General features: G+C 36.8%; 1 protein-coding gene across 1 annotated transcript in view; it reads left to right on the top strand.

Moving 5' to 3' along the window:
- Positions 1-770: 770 nt before the first annotated feature.
- The window catches only part of SV2C (synaptic vesicle glycoprotein 2C), a gene marked incomplete at both ends in the record, with an annotated part of 81,097 nt that continues 60,470 nt past the window's right edge, over positions 771-21,397 (top strand). Inside the window, one exon of the mRNA XM_080363020.1 lies at positions 771-1,354. Within this exon, the coding sequence (XP_080219146.1) occupies positions 771-1,354 (584 nt within the window). The remainder of the gene's footprint in view (positions 1,355-21,397) is intronic.

The raw sequence follows: 21,397 nt of genomic DNA, 5'->3' as shown, positions 1-21,397 counted from the left end.
CTTTTAGGTATTGGAAATCTTCAGAGTGTGAAAGTGCCACCACTTCCAGCTCCTTGCACTGATTTTTTTAGGATGAGGCGACAAATTGGTAAAAGTCAGCGTAGATGCACTGTGAGTGCATCAGTCGAGTCACCTTTGAAAGTCTGGTACAGATCTCAGGAATATTTACTCCCTGCAAAATTTATGTATGTGAAAGGCTGGACATGGGACATATATTTAATGGTAAACTCATTGAGAGAAAAGCTAATATTTGTAGTCTTTCATTGAATTACAGTGAGTTGAAATGAGGAAGGACACTGGAGACACAGTCAATAAAATGCACAGTGCGTGGGACTGCTTGTTTTCTTTCAAAATAGAATTTGGTATTAATGGCAAGACTAGAGTGTAAGAAATTTCATTGTGAAAAACAATAGAGATATTAGATTTCTCCTCACGGTATTTTCCTGGTAATCTGGTGTATTCGTATCTCTCAAGAAAATCCAAGTTTGTGTATTTGAAGCCCTGAACTGTGGTGTCCCATGCCTAGATGAAGATTGTTGTCATATCATATCATATCATATCATATCATATCATATCATATCAATCAGTGTGAAGAAGCAAGTAAGAAAGAACGAAGTATAAACTTGTTTTTCTTTCATATTTTGCAGGTTGAATATTAGAGCTTCGCATGTACTTGTCTTTTGTCTATTGATGTCCAACACACAACAGATATTGTAAACGGTATTCAGCAGGTCCCTCTGCAGCCTACAGGAATCCTTCTTTGATACAAGATGGAGGAAACATACAAAGACAGGACTTCATTAATGAAAGGGGCAAAAGATATTGCCAAAGAGGTGAAGAGGCAAGCAGTGAAAAAAGTTAATAAAGCTGTTGACAAAGCTCAGGATGGCTACACACAGAGGTCCTACAACCGATTCCAGGATGAGGAAGATGATGATGATTACTATGTCCAAGGAGGAAATTATGGTGTAGAAGCTAATGATGATGAAGGATCAAGTGAAGCAACTGAAGGGCATGATGAAGATGATGAAATTTATGAAGGAGAATATCAGGGAATCCCCAACATGGGGCAGGGCAAGGATGGCATGGTGGCCTTAGGTCAGCCTATACGTGATGAATATAAAGATCGTCATGAACTGGAAACAGAGAGAAAAGCTGATGAAGAAGAACTAGCACAGCAATATGAACTGATAATACAAGAATGTGGCCATGGTCGTTTCCAGTGGGCCCTCTTCTTTGTGTTGGGAATGGCTCTAATGGCTGATGGAGTTGAAGTTTTTGTAGTTGGATTTGTGTTGCCCAGTGCTGAAACAGACATGTGTATTCCCAATTCTGGATCAGGATGGCTTGGTAAGTAAAGCCTCTGCTCTGTCTTTGTGCTATTACAAGTGTTGCTTACAGTATGCCTAAAAAGTATTTGTCGACACCAATTTTCATATAAAAATATGTTTATATCAAAGATAAATAAGCAAGGTACAAAGTGCATTAACAGGTAATATGAATTTAATGAATATTGTAATTTTATTTTTTAGATAACTGTTGTCTTTTTTCAGTCAGTAAGTATAAATTAATCACTAAAGCAGAAGAGTGCAGAGTAAAACTCTAAGAACAGAGAGATACATTTTATTCTCACATACAAGAGTAGATGAACTAATTTAAAAAAGCAAACCAAGCCAAACCAAATCATAGGTGGAGTGTTGGTGTTCTGCTAGGTTTATACACATGTAATAAAGATTGGATGACAAAACTGTCCAGCAATATTGTCATATGGCATGGGAGCCTTCCCAAGGGTGAGGTGGAATGCAATCTGTGAAATGCAGGAAATCCAGGGAAAATGCTGTCTAGTCTTTTCCCTCCTTTTTTTCTTTTATTCCTTTTATCCTTTACTCCTTTTATCCCAACAACTGTTCTCTGGCCTTCCAAAATGTAAAATGTTTCTTTTGAGTTGTGAGGGACACGAGTCAGCAGGACAAATGGCCAAAGATGAGCTCAGGGTATGTCTTTTGTGTCCGTTCAGCTAATGGGGATGGGTGGTATCTCATCCTGTTGCCTCTTCCCTCTGCAGTGTGGCAAACAGACAGGCTGAGCCAGCCCTGTGTGACTTGGTGTGCAAGCAGGTCTGTGCTTGTCCTCCCGTGGTATGTCAGGGCACAGTGGACAAAGCAAGGCTCTCATGGGGCGGGGCTGTGGAGGAAGGTTGTAGAAATGGTTCTCAAAGGAAGAGGGGACGTATGGGAGCTTGGGATATGGGAGAAAATTGAGTATATGTGTATAAACAACGGGCTTAGGCCTGAAGGACCTGAGCTATTACAGTAAAGAAGGGCTTATTATAAAATATTTAGGAACCTTTGTCTTCTAGCAGACGTACTGCTTGTTCTATACAGTGCATGGTTCTGGTGCAACGGTCTCATTTTATCTCTACCTCCATTTCCTCATCTTTATTTCTTTGCTCACTGCCATTTAGAAGGATCCTAAGGTATCAACTGCATGAAAATTAGATTCAGAATTTTAAATAGCACGAAGCTATGTGTGTTATTTAAATAATACAGAAGCTTTCTCAGCAGGCCACTAAGCCCATGTCAGGTAGGATTCCTAACATATCGATACTAGCAGTTTGGCTCTGCAGGTTTTGTTGAGTGGATTGTAGTTACCCTTGTTCATATCTCTATGCATCCCCCTATGTCAGAGGATCATAAGTGAAAACAGGAGCTGAGTTCTCTGATGGCTGGTCTTATGAGGTGTGCCTTGCCTTTTGATCATTTGTTCTTAGAGATGAACTACTCTGCCTATTTGTATAGTGCAGTGATTAAACTTCTAAAAAAAGAATTTAAATTATTTTTATGTTTAAAGAGGCTGCATGAAATAATCTGTTTGGTACAGCTTGTTTACACAAATTTACGAACATTATATTTGTAGTGCTTGGACTTGTGAGTTTTCAGATCTACTTCTTACAGAAAGAAGGTGCATAAACACGTCTATTTATAGCCATTTTGGAGCTCTGTAAATAATTCAAAGAGTAGAGAGAAAGAAGAGAAACCAAAACAAGCCAAAAAGGTATCTCTCAATTAATGTTACTGTGTCAGTCCAGATAGCAACACAGAATATATTTTATAAATGTGATTTTACTTTTTATGTGTTTTTGTTAGCCAGTATTTTGCAGTTATGGACATCTTTAAACTCTACTAATCAATTTTTGTAAGTCTTCTCTGTTGCTGGAACAAAAAAAAAAGTTGATCTCAACTTCATTTTTTAATCACTGACAGCCCTGTTTGTTTTACCACATGCACCCTCCCAACAAACCGAATGTTCAAAGTTGTTTTTGTTCTCCAGGATGATAATAATATAAAAACAGCCACCAAATCTCTCTGCAAATAGTTCATATGAGGTTAAGGTAAAGAACAAGGTTATGTAACGTTAAGAGAGAGATTCATGATGCTTACGCATTGAGTAGCTAGCTGATGTACATATGCAGTTCCTTCCACTTACATTAAATGTTAAACTGGGAAAAGGATCTTTTAATAATTAAGACATTCTGAACACATTGTTCCTCCTTGCTTCTCTGGTTGTCAAGTTACGAGTGTGGAGAACATGGCTGTAATGTTTTTTCTCTGTTACATATGCTATACAGAATTGAAATTTGGAGGCAAATATTTTCTAACAATAGTGTGTAATTTCAAGAGTTCCTGTAAGCGTTACGGAGGTGTGTGGAATTGGGAGTGGGGGGTATTGTCCCCAAAGTAGCAGGTGGATATGAGGATTAAAAGCCGGTTTTTAAGGTCTTACTCACATCAAGAAAAGGCTTGAGGATTTCCCTGTCACTAGACTTTTATGATGCTGTCTTGAAATATACTGAAATGATTCCATCAATATTCAGCTAAAACTCAGTACAGATTCTCTTAAATACCTCATAGTTATATATGTTTGAGTGAATATATATGGGTTCGTGCAAATGTAACAGCAGTTTTGGACCATCAATTTTAAATCATTGTAACTAGGCTCAAACACATCTTTATTAATCAAAATAAGAACCATTACAGTCAACACATTTTTTGCCAATGAGAAACAATTTTGTTTATTCCTGTAGCATAAAAACCCATGCTTCAGGAAAAGCTTTAGCAAGTGGTTTTTGCATCTTGTGTTTTCCTTGCAAAAAGTTGTCAAGATGCTTGAAGAAGTGGTAGTCAGTTGGCAAGAGGCCAGGTGAACATGGCGGAGGAGGCAAAAGCCCAATTCATTTGAATTTTGAAGTACTGGTTGTGCGGCATGTGGTCAGGCATTGCTGTGAAGAACTGGGCCCTTTCTGTTGGCCAATACCAGCTGCAGACATTGCAGTTTTTGGTGCATCTCATCAATTTGCTGAGCAGACTTCTCAGACGGAATGGTTTTGCTGGGATTCAGAAAGCTGTAGTGGATCTGACTGGCAGCAGACCACCAAACAGTGACCATGACCTCTTTTTGGTGCAAGTTTGGCTTGGGAAGTGCTTTGGAGGTTCTTCTCAGTCCAACCACTGAACTGGTTGCGGCTGGCTGTCATATAAAATCCACTTTTTGTCACATGCCACAATTGTTCATTGTCATTGCATAGAATAAGAGAAGACAACACTTCAAGGCAATTATTTTCTTGATTTTCAGTCAGCTCATGAGGCACTTATTTATCGAGCTTTTTCACCTTCCCAATTAGCTTCAGGTGCCAAACGGCCATAGAATGATGGCTGTAGAATAGTCAACGTTGTGTTCTTCAGCAATTTCTCACATAGTTGTAAGAGAATCAGTTGTGATGACTGCTCTCAATTGGTCATTGTCAACTTCTGATGGCTGGCCACTACATTCTTCATCTTCAAGGCTCTTGCCTCCTTTGAGAAACTTCTTGCACCACCACTGCACTGTAGGTTCATTAGCAGTTCACAGGCCAAATACATGTTGATGCTATGAGTTGTTTCTGCTGCTTTGTGACCCATTTTGAACTTGAATAAGAAAATCAGTCGGATTTGCTTTTTGTCTAACATCATTTCCATAGTCTATAATAGGTATAAAATAAACAGCAAGTAAAAGTCAGTAGCAAAAATGTGAAGCAAGAAAAGCTCATTATAATGATGTATAACATAACTACATTTATTTAAGAATGTATTTCAATATTAAATGGTAAATTTCAACAATGCAAAAAAACTCAATTCCTTTTGCAGCAACCCAATATATATGGAAGGCTCAGGTGTGCAAGCAATCTATTCTCATGCCTAAAATATAGAAGTTGTAATGAATATTCCTATATTTTTCTTTTGTAATAATATATCACTAGCCTCTATGTTGTGGTATTAACAAACAAATAATTCTATGCTATAAGATTAATATGCAAAATTAGGAAAAAACAGAGATAAGCAGTTTCTTTCCAAGTGTGTATTGAAGACATTGTAAACACATGATGGTTTTATCAATAATTTCACAAAAATTACATTGCTTGCCCCTTGCTAATAGAAATATATCGTAGGCTGCAATCTGTCAGTACACTGATGAAAATATTGCTTATAATCAGTGTAGATATACAGACTCTGCAGACAGCGTAACCTGAATTCCAGTAATACAAAATAATCATCAGGACAGTGAATGCCTAGTGAAAGCATTTTTATATGATCATAACTAAGCCCTCGCAGCCATGCATTTCAATTATTTTGCCATTGTGATTTCACATCATAATTACATCCTAACTGGGGTCTTGCAGACACGCATAATTTTTTTTCATGTTTATAATTCCATAATCCGGAGGGCTTTAATGTTGTTAGAACACTGAAGTCATGGGACCAGTGCTTGGAGTTATAAGGTGGAACTGGTACACATACATAATATTTATTTTCTAGGAAATTTTCTAGACTGTTAAGAAACATACTAAGAACGTGTTAATTTGTCATTGAGAAAGTATGTATTGACTCTGTTGTAGAAACTACTTTCTCATACATCATGCTGTAGTAGTTTACTAGGGAACATGAAATAATTAAAAGCATGTGACAATATTCATAGAAGCTCACTATTGCATTTTTCTTTCATTTACTTGCACAAGGGCAGTTTTCCAAATTCTCTCCCTATTGACCATTATATGAGCTTGGGATCATTGTTCATTGGTCAGCAGCAGTATTTCAGAGCCCACAAAGTTACGTGGTAAAAGTGCTGATCCGAATCATGAACTACTATCTCATTGCCTTCTGAGTCACGTAACAAAATATGTTTCTTCATCTCCAAGTAGCTGATTTATTAAATATAGGGAAGCTGACTTCCTTAAGCTCTTCCAAGATTATAGTGATAGGTCACTTAGCATGAGGGAAAGGTCTCCTTTCCCTGCTGTACAACTTGGCTGTACCTGTCAGTCCCTGTAAGCATACAGATCGATGCAGAACCTCTTGAGTTCTGGCTCTGCTGAGACAGGACTTTACCTTCATGAGGCAGGCTGTAGGCTCAGGCCTGAAGATGTTGTTTTAACTCTTTTTGTGCCTCCATCTTGTGCCTTTGGTTTTACATGCAGCTCAGTTTGGATTTATTTTAGGTTAGTTCTCTGGGCTCTGATTTGGGTGAACTTTTCTACATAACTTTGTTTCTGAGTCTTTGCATGCAGATTGTTCTTCAATTTTATAGATTGTTTTTCCCATAAAATTGAAATTATGGCCTTTTCTTTCCTTAGAATCTCTGCATCTGAAATCATGAAATATTCTTTGTGACTGTTTATCACAGGACAATGACAAACCATGGCAGATACTCTCGGTTAAACCCCTGCCCTCCTCACTAAATAAAGGTAATAAGAGGAAAAGGGAGAGGGACAAGTTGAAAAATTTAAAATGCTTTACTAATACTACTAATAATCAGAGAAAATAATGCAAAATATACAAAACCAATCTTGAATTTCCCAGGGTAGCACAGCACTGTTTGGTGGAGCTGCCCCAGATGCTGCAGGGCAGGCACCCAGAAGTCCTGGGCTGGACTCCGCAGTAAACTAGAACTGGATTCAGGGATACACGGTCTGGAACCAGGCCTTGAATTGCAGGGACGACAGGCAGGCTCCTCTTCAGATGCCAGCCATGGACCAAGAACATGAGACCCTCATGATTTCCTACTTTTATACTGTATATGACATGGATGGGATGGAATACCTACTCGGTCAATTTTGGTCACCTGTTCTGTCCACCCCTCCTTGCAAGTACACCTCTCTCACTTACAGGATATACAAAATTTATTAGTAAACCTGGGCCTCTTCTGCATACCATTGCTATCGTTATCAGCTCCAAAGTAAACAGTGTCTGGAAAACACACAGCCAACTTCAGAGAAGTGCAGTTAATTAGAAGAACTTAGCTGAAATGAAAATACCCTAAAAAGAGAATTGGTCTTGTTTTAACTGAAATCAGGACATCTTTTCCCTAAGCTAGGCAACAGTAGCCTTTCCCAGCTATATTTGTTCAGGACGCCATGTCGCTGCTGACCTCACTGGTTCTCCCATGGCATCTGTAAGTGCTCACCTTCCTGTACAAGTTTCTTGACAACTGCACTGCAGTCATCACTGCTAGCAGTGAACAGAGGCTCATTCCTACTTGACTGGTACATGATGCCAGTCTTCATAGCCCAGTTGGTACTTTTCTCACACAGATACCTCCATCCCTTTTTTGTGCTTTATCACCTTAGCACTAGAAAAAAAATACAAAAAGGTCCCAAGATTACATTATTTTCTTCTTTAAACCTTTTTTTATGTTCATTCCTGCCAACAAAACCTGACAACAGGATAGTCACTTGTATGCTCTGACTGCCATCCTTTCCAGAGGCCAGTGGTTCCTCATTGCTTTCTCATGTTCTTCCTGGTCTGTTTTGAGTCCCTAGATCGTTTGCTGTATGAAGTTTAGACTGAATGATCTCATGAGCATGAATAGTCTTTTCTTATTCTGTGTTACTATTCTGGTAAGCAGTGTGTTATCCAAGTCCTTCATAAAGCCTTGTATTACATTAACAAAACCAGCAATAATCCTTATATCTAAAAGATACTCCTATTGATTAGCCATACACACAGTTTCTTCTATCTAATAAATTCAAGTATCATGGTAAATCACTGTAGTGGTAAGCAGGTATTGTAAATATGAATAGCAACAAAGAGCTTTATTTGGAAATGGTTTTTCTGAAACCTCATGTTTAGTGTCAAATAATGCCTTTAGGTAAGAGTTTTCTCTGATATTATCCGAATATAATAATCACATTTTGTATAACATTTGTATGAAGAAGAGCATCAGAGACATTAGCTATGTCTCTTGGGCTGAAGTCTGGGACAACAGGCATGTGCCTACCACTTCTGCATTGATTTCCCAATTTACATATTAGCTGGTTTAATGCAATGCTTCCTATACCCGCTCTCTCTTAAAACCTACTAAATGTAACCCAGCATACTTCCAACCCAGACAGCCCTTGCTCTTCCATGGGAAGAAGTGGTCCTCAGAGGCTCACTAGTTGATACAAAGTGCTTAAAAACTGCTAAGAACACCAGATGATTACTAAATTTCCCCCCCCCATAGTTTAAAAACTACTGGCTTGCCAGATCTTTCCTACTTAATTTCATTCAGATTTTGCACTGATCTTTTGCAACCTCTTTTTATTCAACAACAAACACATTCCATTAATCTTATCAATAACAAATGCAAGTCCTTCCCTTGGGACAGAATGACTCAAATCACCAGTACAGGCTAGGCACTGACCTGCCAGGTAGCAAACAGCTCTGCAGAAGAGGATCAGGGCTCCTAGTAAGGAACAAATAGAACCTGGATCAGCAATGCTTTGCAGCAAAGAAAGCTTACCGCTTTCAGGGCTGCACTGGCAAAAGTGGCCAGTAAGTAGAGGAGGGTGATTCTTTTCCTTTGTCTACGCTAGTGAGGCCACACCTGGGATTCTCTGTCCTGTTGTGGAACCACCCAAGGAGATTAACAAATTAGCCCTAGTCCAGTAAAGGACAGGCAAGGTGATTGGAGGGCTGGAATACATGGCCTATAAAAAGGAGCAAAAAGCACCGGGCTTGTTTAGCTTCGAGAAAGGAGACCTATGAGGGGATTTGCCTGTACTGTTTGGTGACATAATTGAGGAGGGCTATAGAAAAGGTGGAGTAAAGTTTTTCTCAGAGGAGTGCAAGTGGTCAGAAGTTGTGACAAGGGAAGTTCTGGTGTAACTAAGAAAGTTCACGTTGAGGTTGGAAACCAGAAGGAGACATTATATAGAGGAACTGGGGATCTTTTGGAGGTTTTCAAAAATTGACTGAAAGAGGCCAGGAGCAATGTGATCTAGCTCTGAAGGTAACTCTGCTTTTAGCAGGAATTCAGACTAAAGGTCTCCAAAGGTGCCTCCCAATCCAAATTTTTCTGAGTCCACAAATTTAAAAATGGCTGCCTATACATACATAACACTTCCACCTTGTTTGCTGTAACTAAAAGAGGTGTTGCAGGTGTTACACTTGACTAAACCTGAGCTTACGGATTGTACACAGACTTGCTAGTTTTAACTCAAATTAGGGTGTATATTTGCTTGAGCAAGATCAAATGGCTTGAGTTATTTGGTTTTTTTCCTGAGACTGTATGTATTTTCTTTGGATCTGGCAGAAATCTGGCAGCATGTGACAAAATGTCAGTGAATAAAGGACTACAGGACCTGAGTCTGAGAGGACCATTTTGTAAATATTCAGGCATCTGCATGCCTAGTTGTGATTTTCTAATGTGTCTAGGCACCTCACTACATCACTAGACACATGCCACACATCCTTAGAGGCATAAATATGTGGACAAATCTGGAATTAAATTGTTGTTCTCATACTGTGGTTTCTCCTTTGCACATTTGGATAAGTTTTTTTCATGTAGTTTATTGCTTAAGCAACTTCCATTTTAAAGAGATTTCTCTCGTTTTGGAAGTTCAAATTAGAAGTAACTTAAGCAAAAATTTATGTTCAGTTTTCTTTCATATTCGGTACTTGTGATATTTCTTTGTTTTCCCACCTATTAAGTAGCTATAAATTCTCTGTGTAGGCCAGATACCTAGAGACATCATGATTTGGAGGGGAGGAGGAGCTTTCTTGGAATTGCTAATCTTTTTTGAGAACTATGATTTAATACTCAAGCTAAGGATTTTATCTTTGCTAATTGTTGGTTAAGTAAACATTTTATCATGAATTCTTTTTGCCGGTTGTAAATAATAGTACTTCTAAAGCCTTAAAAAAGGCCATGAAAAATAAATGTATTGATCTTAATGATCAATTAATATTACTCCTATTTGTGATTTTGTTAAAACTGTTTTTAACCAGCCTTGTTTATGTTAGGTTATGTTACACTTATGACTTCACTGAAATTCTGTCCTTAGGGACAAGTCCAAAATTCAGTGACTGAAAACCATGGAAGTATAATACTGAGTAGCTGATTTTCTGTTTTGCATTTCTTCTTAGAATTCAGACATGTAAGATTTTCTTCAAAAAAAATCCACTTCAAGCATTATGGTTGTCTCTAGTCAATTCCAGTAATACTTAGTTTTGACACCATGGTTCTTCCACATACTATCATATAGAAGACAAGAACAGTAAACCATATATTTGACACCTCTTTACTTGTAAATTTTAGTCCTGAATTTTAAGGAATAATTTCAAAATTCCTGAATTTTTGTAGATTGTCACAAAACCATCCTCACATGGCAGTGAGTAAATTCCTTCCTGCTGCTGTAAGTAGGCATCTATATATGGCATTGCTCTATTCTATTGTTAAATATGATTGTAAGTCATTAGATACAGGTGAGATTTATTGCATTTTACCACACAGAATACAGTACGAGAAAATTAGAGTCTGCTGGATATATTCCAGTTATTAGCAGGGTACCAGACTTGTGGTGACATAATAGATCACAATTGATCTAAAATAAAGGAAAAGCAGGTTTTGTTACTCTATATTTTACTGTTATCTGCAGCTAGTAGTTGTGCTTCCATAGAGCTGAAACTTCCAAGGGAAGATCCATATTTTTATTACAGACAGCACATTGAAGTTCTTTTTTTTTTTTAAATTATTTTAGGCTTCAGGAATAGAGAAAGAAGTTCAGAACTAATTTTTTTAGTGTGGGCTCTTGGCCATGGTGTAAATGTTATTGAAGAGAGCACAGATGTCAAAATGCTAGGTCCTTATATATGGGTTGGAAAATTACAGTATTCACAAGAAATGCATCTAGGTTAAGAATACTTACTGGAAGTATAGCAGTCCTTTGAGTGTGAGGAATCTCTTTGAAATAACAGAGAAAGTCCATTGCACTTACAGTTATTAGTAGTAATAAATCTTTAGCAGTGGTAGAAAGAGCTAGAAAAAGAGCTGCAGTCATTGAAATGTGCACTAAATATTCCAGATCAAGGTGAAAACTGGCCTGTAGGATTAATGTCTTATTTCTTTAGAAGGATATGCCAGAAATATAAATGCCATCATGCATGCTGTTCACCTTTGGCACAGTTCAGTTCCCTTGCAGTGACATTATTAAAGTACTCCTATTGCAATGCTTTCTCTGCTTGCCTTCCAAACACAATTATTTGAGGGAGAAAAATTAAGAGGCAGATCCATGTCTGTTCTAAGCAGCTGTATTACGCGGAACAGTGGAGATGGTTACGTATGTTTTTCTTTTATAACGGAAAAAAAGGGATAGTAGAGAGAGCATGCATGTAATTTTTGTCTGTTATGGGCTGGACTAAGCTTGTATCACACAGAATATCATGAGCTTGTCACAAGACAGGAACTGGGAGCACAGATTGGAACCATTAGTGAAATGCAGTGTGTTCAGTCCTCTGCCCTGTTGCAAGCTCCCATTATAAGCCAGTATTTAAGGGGCTCACAGCTGCCTTTCTTTTCTGAGGATGATGTTGTACCCAAACCACCTTGTTGAAGCTGGTGCTAACAGGGAGCTCAATAGCACCGTGTCAAATGTTTTTCCTCTTTCACGCTGTTCCTGCATGCAGCTTTACTGAGGACTACAAGCTATCAGACAACATTAACTTATATGTTCACTCTTTGTTTTAAGAAATTCACCATTTAGCCTGGGGTTAAAGATAATGTTTTGCTGTCTCAATACCCAGTTTCAGTCATGTAGTTTTGACCCGAGTAACACATTCAATCCACACCAACATGAGATGGCTGTCTTGCAGTTCATAACTGAGAGTCTTGGTGTTCATACGCATTTTCAGCACAGCCAAATGCTGTTTTAATCAGCTCATCTTTTGAGAGCTCTATTAAGTAAAACAATACTTCTATATTACTTTATTTTTTTAATTTATTAGTTAAATGGACACAACTACACGTGTGTACCTTGGAATATCAGAGATCAATCACTATATGTATGGACACTTTCTGAGCAAGACATTTGTTGCCAGGATGTAACATTTCTTCAACGTTTAAGCAATGCAGCCTTCAGCTGAACTCGAGGAGTACAGCCTGCAACAGGGATAACATGTACTTGTGAGGGTTGCGTGTGTAGCCGGTAAGATGCTTGTACATTTAACCAGTTACAAACATGCATTACCACCATGTGCAATATGCCTGTACCATTTATTTGCACATAAAAATAAAGTGAAATCATTATGGGTTTGCAGTTATCTTCAAAACTCTGTCTCAAAGATTGATTGTGTCTCGAGCAGTTAAAAATCACTGGGCTGCTTTTTTACGCATTGCGGCTGATTTTCTGGCTCTGCATATCCCATTACAGATCAGTGATTTAATTTACAGTCTTACAAAAGTGGCCAAAAGAAGGAAATGCCTCCCAAGGGAAAAGCCTGAGGGCCACAGTGATTTTACACATTCAATTTGGCTGTCACCTCTACTTTTTCCTCCCTCTCTCAATTGCCATGGGATCTCTGGCTGATGATTTATCACTTCTTAAATCAACGTGTCAAACTAATTTTTTAACCAAACCAAACATTTTAAATATGATAATGCACTCTCCACCAAGTCCTTGTTTGACTAATTTTGCAATGCAGTTGTGATCTGCAAGATTTCATTTATAGAATTGTTGATCTTCATTATTGATGTATTTGTAGCTCTGAATTTTGCATCTTGCATCAAAAGTTGAGCTATGAAATGAAAGAGAGGATGTATGAGCTCATGGGCAAGAAGAAGAAATATTTTCACAGAGAAATGAGTGTTGAAATCATCTTAATGAACTTCATTAAGATATGGAACAAACACAATTTAATGACTCTTTGTCACAGCTGAGTAAATTTCTTCCTATGCATTTTATGCATGGATTTAATCAATCAAGGATTTTAGAACCCTTCAAGGTTTGACTTTTTTAATACTATCAGTATTTCTAGGAGTTGGAGTCAAACTGTATATTGTGATAGATATGTTTTGAAATAGTTACTTATTCCAGATATTTGACTTGTTTATGGGAATGGCAGTGCTGAAAAGTACAGAACACAATTAATTTTTTAATCTACCGTGGCTGCATTTTACTGTGGATGTACTCCTTTCCCTGTGATGGGTACATCTATTCCCACTGTACACACTTGGTTCCCTTATTTGAAGCATCCATTTGGTATTGTTTCAAATGTATGGAATATCACTACTATCATATCTGATGCAGAATCAAAGCGACAATATTATACAAGTATAAGTACTTAAATGAGGGAATGATATTGAGTTACTGCGAGAATAGATACAAGACTAAGACATAAATAACATTTTCAAATTATTTATGCAAAAACTTGTTTAACAGCTATAGTGACAGCCAGCACTTTGTCCAGGACAGTGATATTTACCAACATTCATAAAAGTTTATTTTTCATTTAGTCCTACCCATTTTTCAGTACTTAGTCAGCCCTCTACAGAATGGGAAGTCTTGGTAGGATGGGATGATATAAATGTAAGCCTTTGCAGTTTCACATACTACAACAAACTAACAGGCCACAGGAGTCTGGGAGGAATTAATCACAGATTTACTATGTGACTGGAACTGTAAGCAATTTAGGAAAGTTCTGTTCATAATTTTTTTCCATTGCAGAATCTAAGATTTTATATCCAGGCCAATTCTACTTACTACTCAGACTTCTTGATGGGCAAGAGAATAAACTATTCTTCTTTCCTACCACTAACTGTAAAATGTTGTTCCTTAGTTCTCTTAAACCAATGACCCTTTTATCTGACATCTACCAGTCTTGGTTCGAGCTAGTGGAAACAAAACCAAGAGTTTTTGGTGACACATGACATATGACAAGTTATTCTAGCTTCTTTTAACAAGTAAGCTTTCTTAGGATAAATGTGTGATGGACAAGCGTAAATATTTTCCTAATCTGCTAGAATTCAGGGTGATTTTCAAGGTTGGTTCTGAAGTTGCCACTAGCAAGTCTTGCTAAACAGAGATCATGAACTGATAGATACAGTAATCTAAACAATTTTCCATTTAGACATTATAACAGTGCCTCTTGGCACTATTGTGAATACATAATTAAAAAGCTTGTTTAGCATCACTAGCACCTGCAGGTGTATTGACACCATACAGAGGATTATTCTTATCCATTATTCTTCATTAAGACATTGGATTAGTTAATCTGTTTCACTGACTCTAAATGGGAAATCAGAAAGAAGATGCGGGACTATTAGCAAAGGGAATTTCCTTTTTCACTTTACTGTTCTGTGCTAGGTGAGATAGACCAGGTCTCTTCTTTGGCACTTGGGGAGGTGTGTGTGAGTTTCAGACTGTTATTGATTTTGGTGATGTACTCCTGATGACGTTAGTCAATGTCCTTTTCTGAAAGTAATGGAAGGTCTTTGGTTTTGGTTTTTGAGTTTTATTCCCCCGCTCCCCAAAATAACAAAATAAAATTCAAAAATCCTCCCATTTACGAGGAAATAAGCTAGCACGGTGCTGGAATATAGTTACAGTAAGGAGAGTTAATGGCTGATAAAACACTGAATGAATAACCAATGGTTAGCTTTAACATTGTACAGACACCTTCTCTAGAAGCACAGTTTTATTAGTTAGTTCTTAGTGTCACATGCTTTGGTTTGCTGAGTTGGAGGCATCTGTTATTAATGTATTAATGTAGGTGTATATACTTCAGGCTTTTTGGTTTAATTCAGCACTAAAAGTTAGTGATATTCATGGACTCTGCTTTGAATCAGAAGCAGGACTGGGCAGAGAATAAATTAACATTCAGGCAATAAAACATGTAGCTAAAATGAATGGTTTTGGTATGAAATGAGATTATTAATGTAGATGACTGCATGGGCGATTTAAAGCTTTAGTGAAATATATGTTTTTGCTTTGAAATTTAATTAATCCTAACATATTGTACAGAGCTGTGCACTGGTTGATCGTATGCAACATTTATAATCATTCTGATTCTTACGATTGCCATGGAAGTGCATTTCAAATTGCAAAGTCAAAGCAATTTCTAGCATGACAGGGTCAATTCAGAGCTGGGCAAAGAGAGCATTGAATTTAGCATCGAGATCTGCAAGGAGAAAAGTCCAGAGAAATCTCTGCAGTTGCAGTGGAAGAAAACAGGAATTAGGGGTATTAGGACAGCTTAACTTGGTGTGTTTTATCCGGAGCTTGTCTGTTAGGATTTTCTCACTAATGCCAGAGGGAACTGTTGGATCAAAAGAGAAGATAGTATGAAAGTAATATGTTCAGTGATAGCACCTAGGGAATCTGTCAACAGCTTCACATCATCACCTGGGATTAACTGAGTTTTTGATAAAGTCTCTGCTCTATATATTGCATATTGGTAACAACCATCTTGCAATAATATTGTCCATATAGGAAGAAAAATACCACATATTGGTTGGTTCTTAGAGCTCCATGTTCCTAAATTTGAATGCTGATAAATTATTTGTGTTGTGAGTACCAAGGAAGCAGTGCTTTGGTCTTTTTCACTATAATGCATTGTTGATTTAGCTAGCTAAGCAATAGCAGTATGAAATCACAGCATGGTGCTGCTTGCTGCAATAATGACTACCAGTATTCAGTCTGTAAATGATTCTAATGAAGAGAAAGGAATAAGTCTTATCAATTTCTTTTATTCTGAGAAAACTGTTACAGAATAGCATCTGGTAGAAGATCGCACTTTTTAAAAATGACTTAGTTATTGACATGGTAACATTCTTAAAGGGGAAGTGATGATGACAATGTACTGCAAAGATACTGGTTTACTATATTCTCTATTTTGCTGCCTTATCAGAAAATACAGCTGTGAAAAAAATGCCCCAAGTGATCTATTACCTGTCACAATCTCTGCAGTTACCGGGCTTCTTCTATGCGTTTATTAATTTATCTAATTTGGATCTGAGGAAAAGCAGAAGTTATTCCTTTTGTTATTTCAACATTTTAATTAAAATAATATCTGACTACACAGGAAAGTAATCTGTTAAGATAATTATTTCATTATTAAAAAACCATGTATCAGCACACCTGCTTGTGTAAATTTCAGATATATTACAAGGTGAATCTCCCTAGAACTGTAATGAGAATTAATAGCATCCAGACACTTAGAGTAAGAAAATACTTTGTTTTTCAAAATTAGCAGATAATGTAAAGGTTCAGATGTAGATCACCTTGTTCTGCACTTAATGCATAAACCAGAATTACTCTCATTATCACAATGACAGTAATGATGGAGGCACAATGCCATTTTTTTCCTGTTGGAATTCAATTTAGTCTTACAAACACTTCATGTTGTAAACTCACACCTGACATACAGGAAACAAATAAAAAGTAGATATATTAGGCACATAAATTTAATTTAAGCATGCCAGAGGAAACAAAAAAAAAGCGTGAATGATTGGTGCAGGACCCTTTGACTTTCAGATGAATAGTATTTCTGGTACAGCACTGGAAAAGCTTTGGTCAAACCTTTCCACCTACGGGCTTTCATCTCTAGAATATCCCTCAGGGTGGGCACACACTGGATTAGATTAATGATTTGGAAATACATGCAAGTTGTTTTCCTGGAAGAGACAGATTTGTTTGTCTGTTTGTTTTAATTTCATGGACAGTACAGAACTGTTCTTCTCCTTCTCCTGCCCCCAAACAAAAAACCCTGCCTTTCTGGGTCATCTTTGACCTTTGTAAGAGCACAGCTGGGTGACAAGTTTGGGTAGCCATGCTCTGAGACCATTTTCACTTCAGTCTCTATGGCAAATCAAGAAAATATGTTGTGGGTATTTACCAGTCTAAAATTTTAGGAGTTTATATTATCAATTTTTATCTTACACTAAGTGCCTTCTGCTTTCTGAGTATGCCTGAAATTCACTTATTTTCAGTTGTCTTCCAGTTACCTTGGAGATTCCATAGTGGGCTTCAACATCTATCTCCCTTTTCAAGTTCGTTTCTCCAGAAAAATTGGACTAAATCTGGGAATAAATATGGAAAAACTGTGATAGTAGGGTTTGGTTTCTTTAAAAATTTAATTTTTTGTACATTTTTTTAGACTTTGTTTTGTATTTGTGAGGCTTCTCTTTAGAAGTACAGCACTAGGCTACCTCATGACAGTTTTCCTTTTTTTAAATCAAACATCAGACTCTCTGTCACACTATTACAAACCTGTCCTGTTTGAGTTATCTGTGTTGCTGATCACTTTTTTTTCCCTATTATCTTAAAGACTGCAAATAGGTTTTCATGCAGAACTATTGAGTTTCTTGCTCTTTCATTTTCCTATCTACTGTGGTCAACTGAGTGTGATCTTCTTTAGCTTGGCTTTGCTTTCAGTTCCATTTTCCTGACTTTCATGGTTGAGTTCCTCTGTCAAATATTGCAGTTCATCAGTATTGTCTGAGAACAGGTTCATTTTGTCTGAGAACCAGATACAGTTAACTTGATTTCTATTCATGTGAAGTTTCTGGGTTGGTATCAGATTGAATGTCTCCAGATATTTTATAGGCATTTTTGAAAGTGGTGTAAGGAGGCACTTGTTTTCTTTTTCATTTGTTGTTGTTGGTGAAACAGAAGGACTATTTGTTGTATGGGTTTTATTTGACTGACTTGAGCTATGGATTATATACTATGTATTTTTGGTAGCCTTCATATCAGAGCATTTCCTTGCATTGTTTTCTTGTGTAAATACTAGAGAAATAGACCACTAGAAATTAATAAATATTTTAAAATCTTGTTTTGCATTGAAAAAAAAAAAATTATTCTTCTTTCATTCATGAAAACATTAACGTTTCTGTACTGCTCAGCATGTTTCGGAAGAGTAGATGGGGTTGTCTTTTTTTTTTTTTCACAGATCTTACTGGAATTCAGTATTTTCCTCCCTCTAAATGAGTGTGAATTTATATCTTTAATTATTATGGAGACAAAGTTGTCCTTTTTTACTGACTGTGGAGGATATCCAGAATTTCTTGTGCGCTAAGCAGCTAAAAAACTATGCAAAAGCCAAATGGTCTGCCATATGAGGACTTGTCACTTTGGAACTGTTACTATTAGAGAACTAAGCATACAGGTTACTCAGCTGCAAGTCACACTTGAAGGTCCAAGAATCACTTCAGTGTGATAGACACTGTACGGACTTTTATGTTGAGACCAAAGAGCTTCAGCATTCATTTTGAAACAGCTTTATACCTTTCATGTATTTAAACAGACAAACCCCACTGCCATCATTGCTGAAAGTAACTCTAGTAATGTAATAGTAAGTAAAACGTGACTGTTTGTAAATATATGTTAAGTACAAGAGCCAAAAGCTTCAACATGAATGTGTAATTAAGAATCTACACTAAAGAGCATGAAATTGCAGATTGAAGTCTGCCTGCAGCTGTCCTGAAAGGGAATGAAGGAGGAGTGGATTAATCTGAAGGGTAGTAATAGAGAGCCTGATATGCTGTGGCACTTGGGGATTTGCATACATTGCATATTATTAGGTAAGAGCAATCATTTAACATCTGAAGTTAAAACAAAATGGTTGCTGTAGGAAAGAGGTAGCATCTGGTTAAAGGAAATCTATGGCTTGGGAAGTCTTGAACTTGCAAAACCTCAAGACAAAATTTAATTTTAGTTAATATGATGGCTGGCTCACATATTTTTTGGAAAGCAATACCCGTCATATTTTTCAGATAGATTAAAATTAATATTTTGTTCTTTTAGCCATCTAGATCTATACCTCAAATTTTACCATTCCATAAATATTAATATATAGCTTGTTGTTCCACTACTTTCTCCTCTTTAGAGAAGGGGAGAAATAGTTGTTATGGAGAAATATTAGTTTGTGGCAGTTCTTGTGGAAGAATGTTGGAGTGTTAGTACATCTGAGGAGGTGAATGACATAACAAATAAGAAATTAAAGTCTAATATTCTGACTACACAGATAGTTTTAGACATCCAGAGACAGTGGCTTATAAAATGGATTTCTTCTGCCAGTTCTAGAGTTATTGCAGCTTTCTTATATTTGTCATCTTAATGGAAAAGTGTTTGCTTTAATTACCTCCTATTATGAAAAATTAATTAGACATTATGTTTCACTGAAGTTAGTTGCTGCATGGGTTGCTTTCTTTTCAAAGCATTTTCTGATGAAAGAAACTAATGACAGATACTAATTAAGTGTAGTTCTGGAAGATTATAATTTGAATATCCTGTGTATGGGGGTCAAAGTAAAGATGTATATGGATATTATTACTCATTGTGCTACTTAGAGGCATTGTAGTTTTTTGCTATGAATTGCTATATTCTAAACAATAGCACACACAAAGATCTTAGTACAAGTAAATAAAACACTGACTAAAGTACAGTGGAATTCTTATGAGAGGGGTTTTTTTTTCCTCTTGGACCATATTTATAATCTCATTTTCCAAAATATAAATAATATTTTAATTTTGTTTACAGTGGGTTTTGTTTGTTTATTAATAAGAGTACTTTTTGAAGTTCATTCCTCACTCGGACAAGTGGCCTAAACCACACAACAGAAAAAAATCAAATTCAGGCTAGTTTTATATCTACCTTATAATATGTGTGTTAAAGCAAAAGGTGACCATCAGTGGGTCCCATAACTCAAGTCTCTGTGTCGCAAAGAAGTCTGTCTTTCATTGTTTTGTTTGTTTGTTTTGTTTTTGTTTTTCTCCTAGTGAAGTGTATGCTTACAGATTGATTCTTCAGAAAGGTTTGGCTATTATTTAGATACTAGGCTATGAATTGCAATGAACAGTGGAAAGTAATGAAGTTATGGCAGCACAGAAGAGTAAAATACTGGAACCTCAGTGACTGATCATGCACGTATTCTTATCCCATTGCTTAAATTGCCTGTAAGTAGCATTTGGATATTGAGGGCATTATTGGTTGGCTGCTTTGTAATATTAAGCATTTGTTCGCAACCTGAAAGATGCCGTGTGCTCATCCTTTTAAAAAATATCTAGCCACGTGATAGCCAAAGTGTGTGCATGGTGTAAACCAATTCCAAACTCAGGTCCCGTCATCTGAGGAGGATAAAGGCACCTGTTTTGTATATTTGCACAATGGGAAAAATCATTGAAGTATGTAGAATTTCTGATGTGGGAAGAAAATACAGGTTGTTAAAACTTGGTAAAAGAACAATAGAAAATACCACTCATTTTAGCATGGCATGAGTTTCTTTTCAGCTGCCACTTGCCTCTTCTCAGTGTCTTTCCACCTAATGAAAGAGTTTGAGATTATACGTTACTTTGTGGGGAATATCAAAGTCTTACATTGCAGATATGATTTGTAGTCTTTGTATTATAGAATAAATTGTAATTTTAAGAAGCATGTTTCTGGAATCATGCTGGATGTCAAATTAGTATGTATCTTGTGCTGCATAACCCAGCTTCATTAGAAGCACCAATGTGTTGTACCAGAAAGAAAAAGAAAAGCAGCCAGTTTTGTGATGAGTAGTAGTTGCTCCTAAGGGAGTATCAACTTCAGGATGGCATATTAGATTAAAATCTATATACGTACATGTACACTCACACAATTATTATATTGATGACCAGTGTTTAAAGGTAATGAGAAAACGGAGCAAGTTTTGATCAATGGCAGGATATTTAATTTTTACGTATGTAGTGTTATGAAAATGTCATATGTGATTTATGAAATGTTTACCAAAAAATATAGTGGTTTTCCCTGTAAGATTTATGTTCTGACCAGTGACATGACATGATAAATGAAAGCTACAAAGGTTGAAAAGGAAAGGATGGTGAAAGGTAAAATGATAATCTGATGTCATTGGTTACTTGCATTATTAGATGTTTGATCAGCTATTTTGACTGTTCATAGTTAGAGTTCTGCTTTGCAATATGTCACTTTTATGGCTTATTGTGAATATTGCTGGGGGGAAAAAGATCTTAAAGAATTACTTGAAAGCTGAGAGGAACGGGTCCACCCTTATGGACTGCAGGCAACGTTATGCTCTGTATAATGACAGATAGAAAAAAGAAGAAAGAC

The sequence above is a fragment of the Nesoenas mayeri genome (assembly GCF_963082525.1).
Source record: "Nesoenas mayeri genome assembly, chromosome: Z".
Taxonomy (NCBI): domain Eukaryota; kingdom Metazoa; phylum Chordata; class Aves; order Columbiformes; family Columbidae; genus Nesoenas; species Nesoenas mayeri.
Note: the sequence above shows the minus strand (reverse complement) of the source record. Positions and strands in the feature narration are given on the sequence as shown.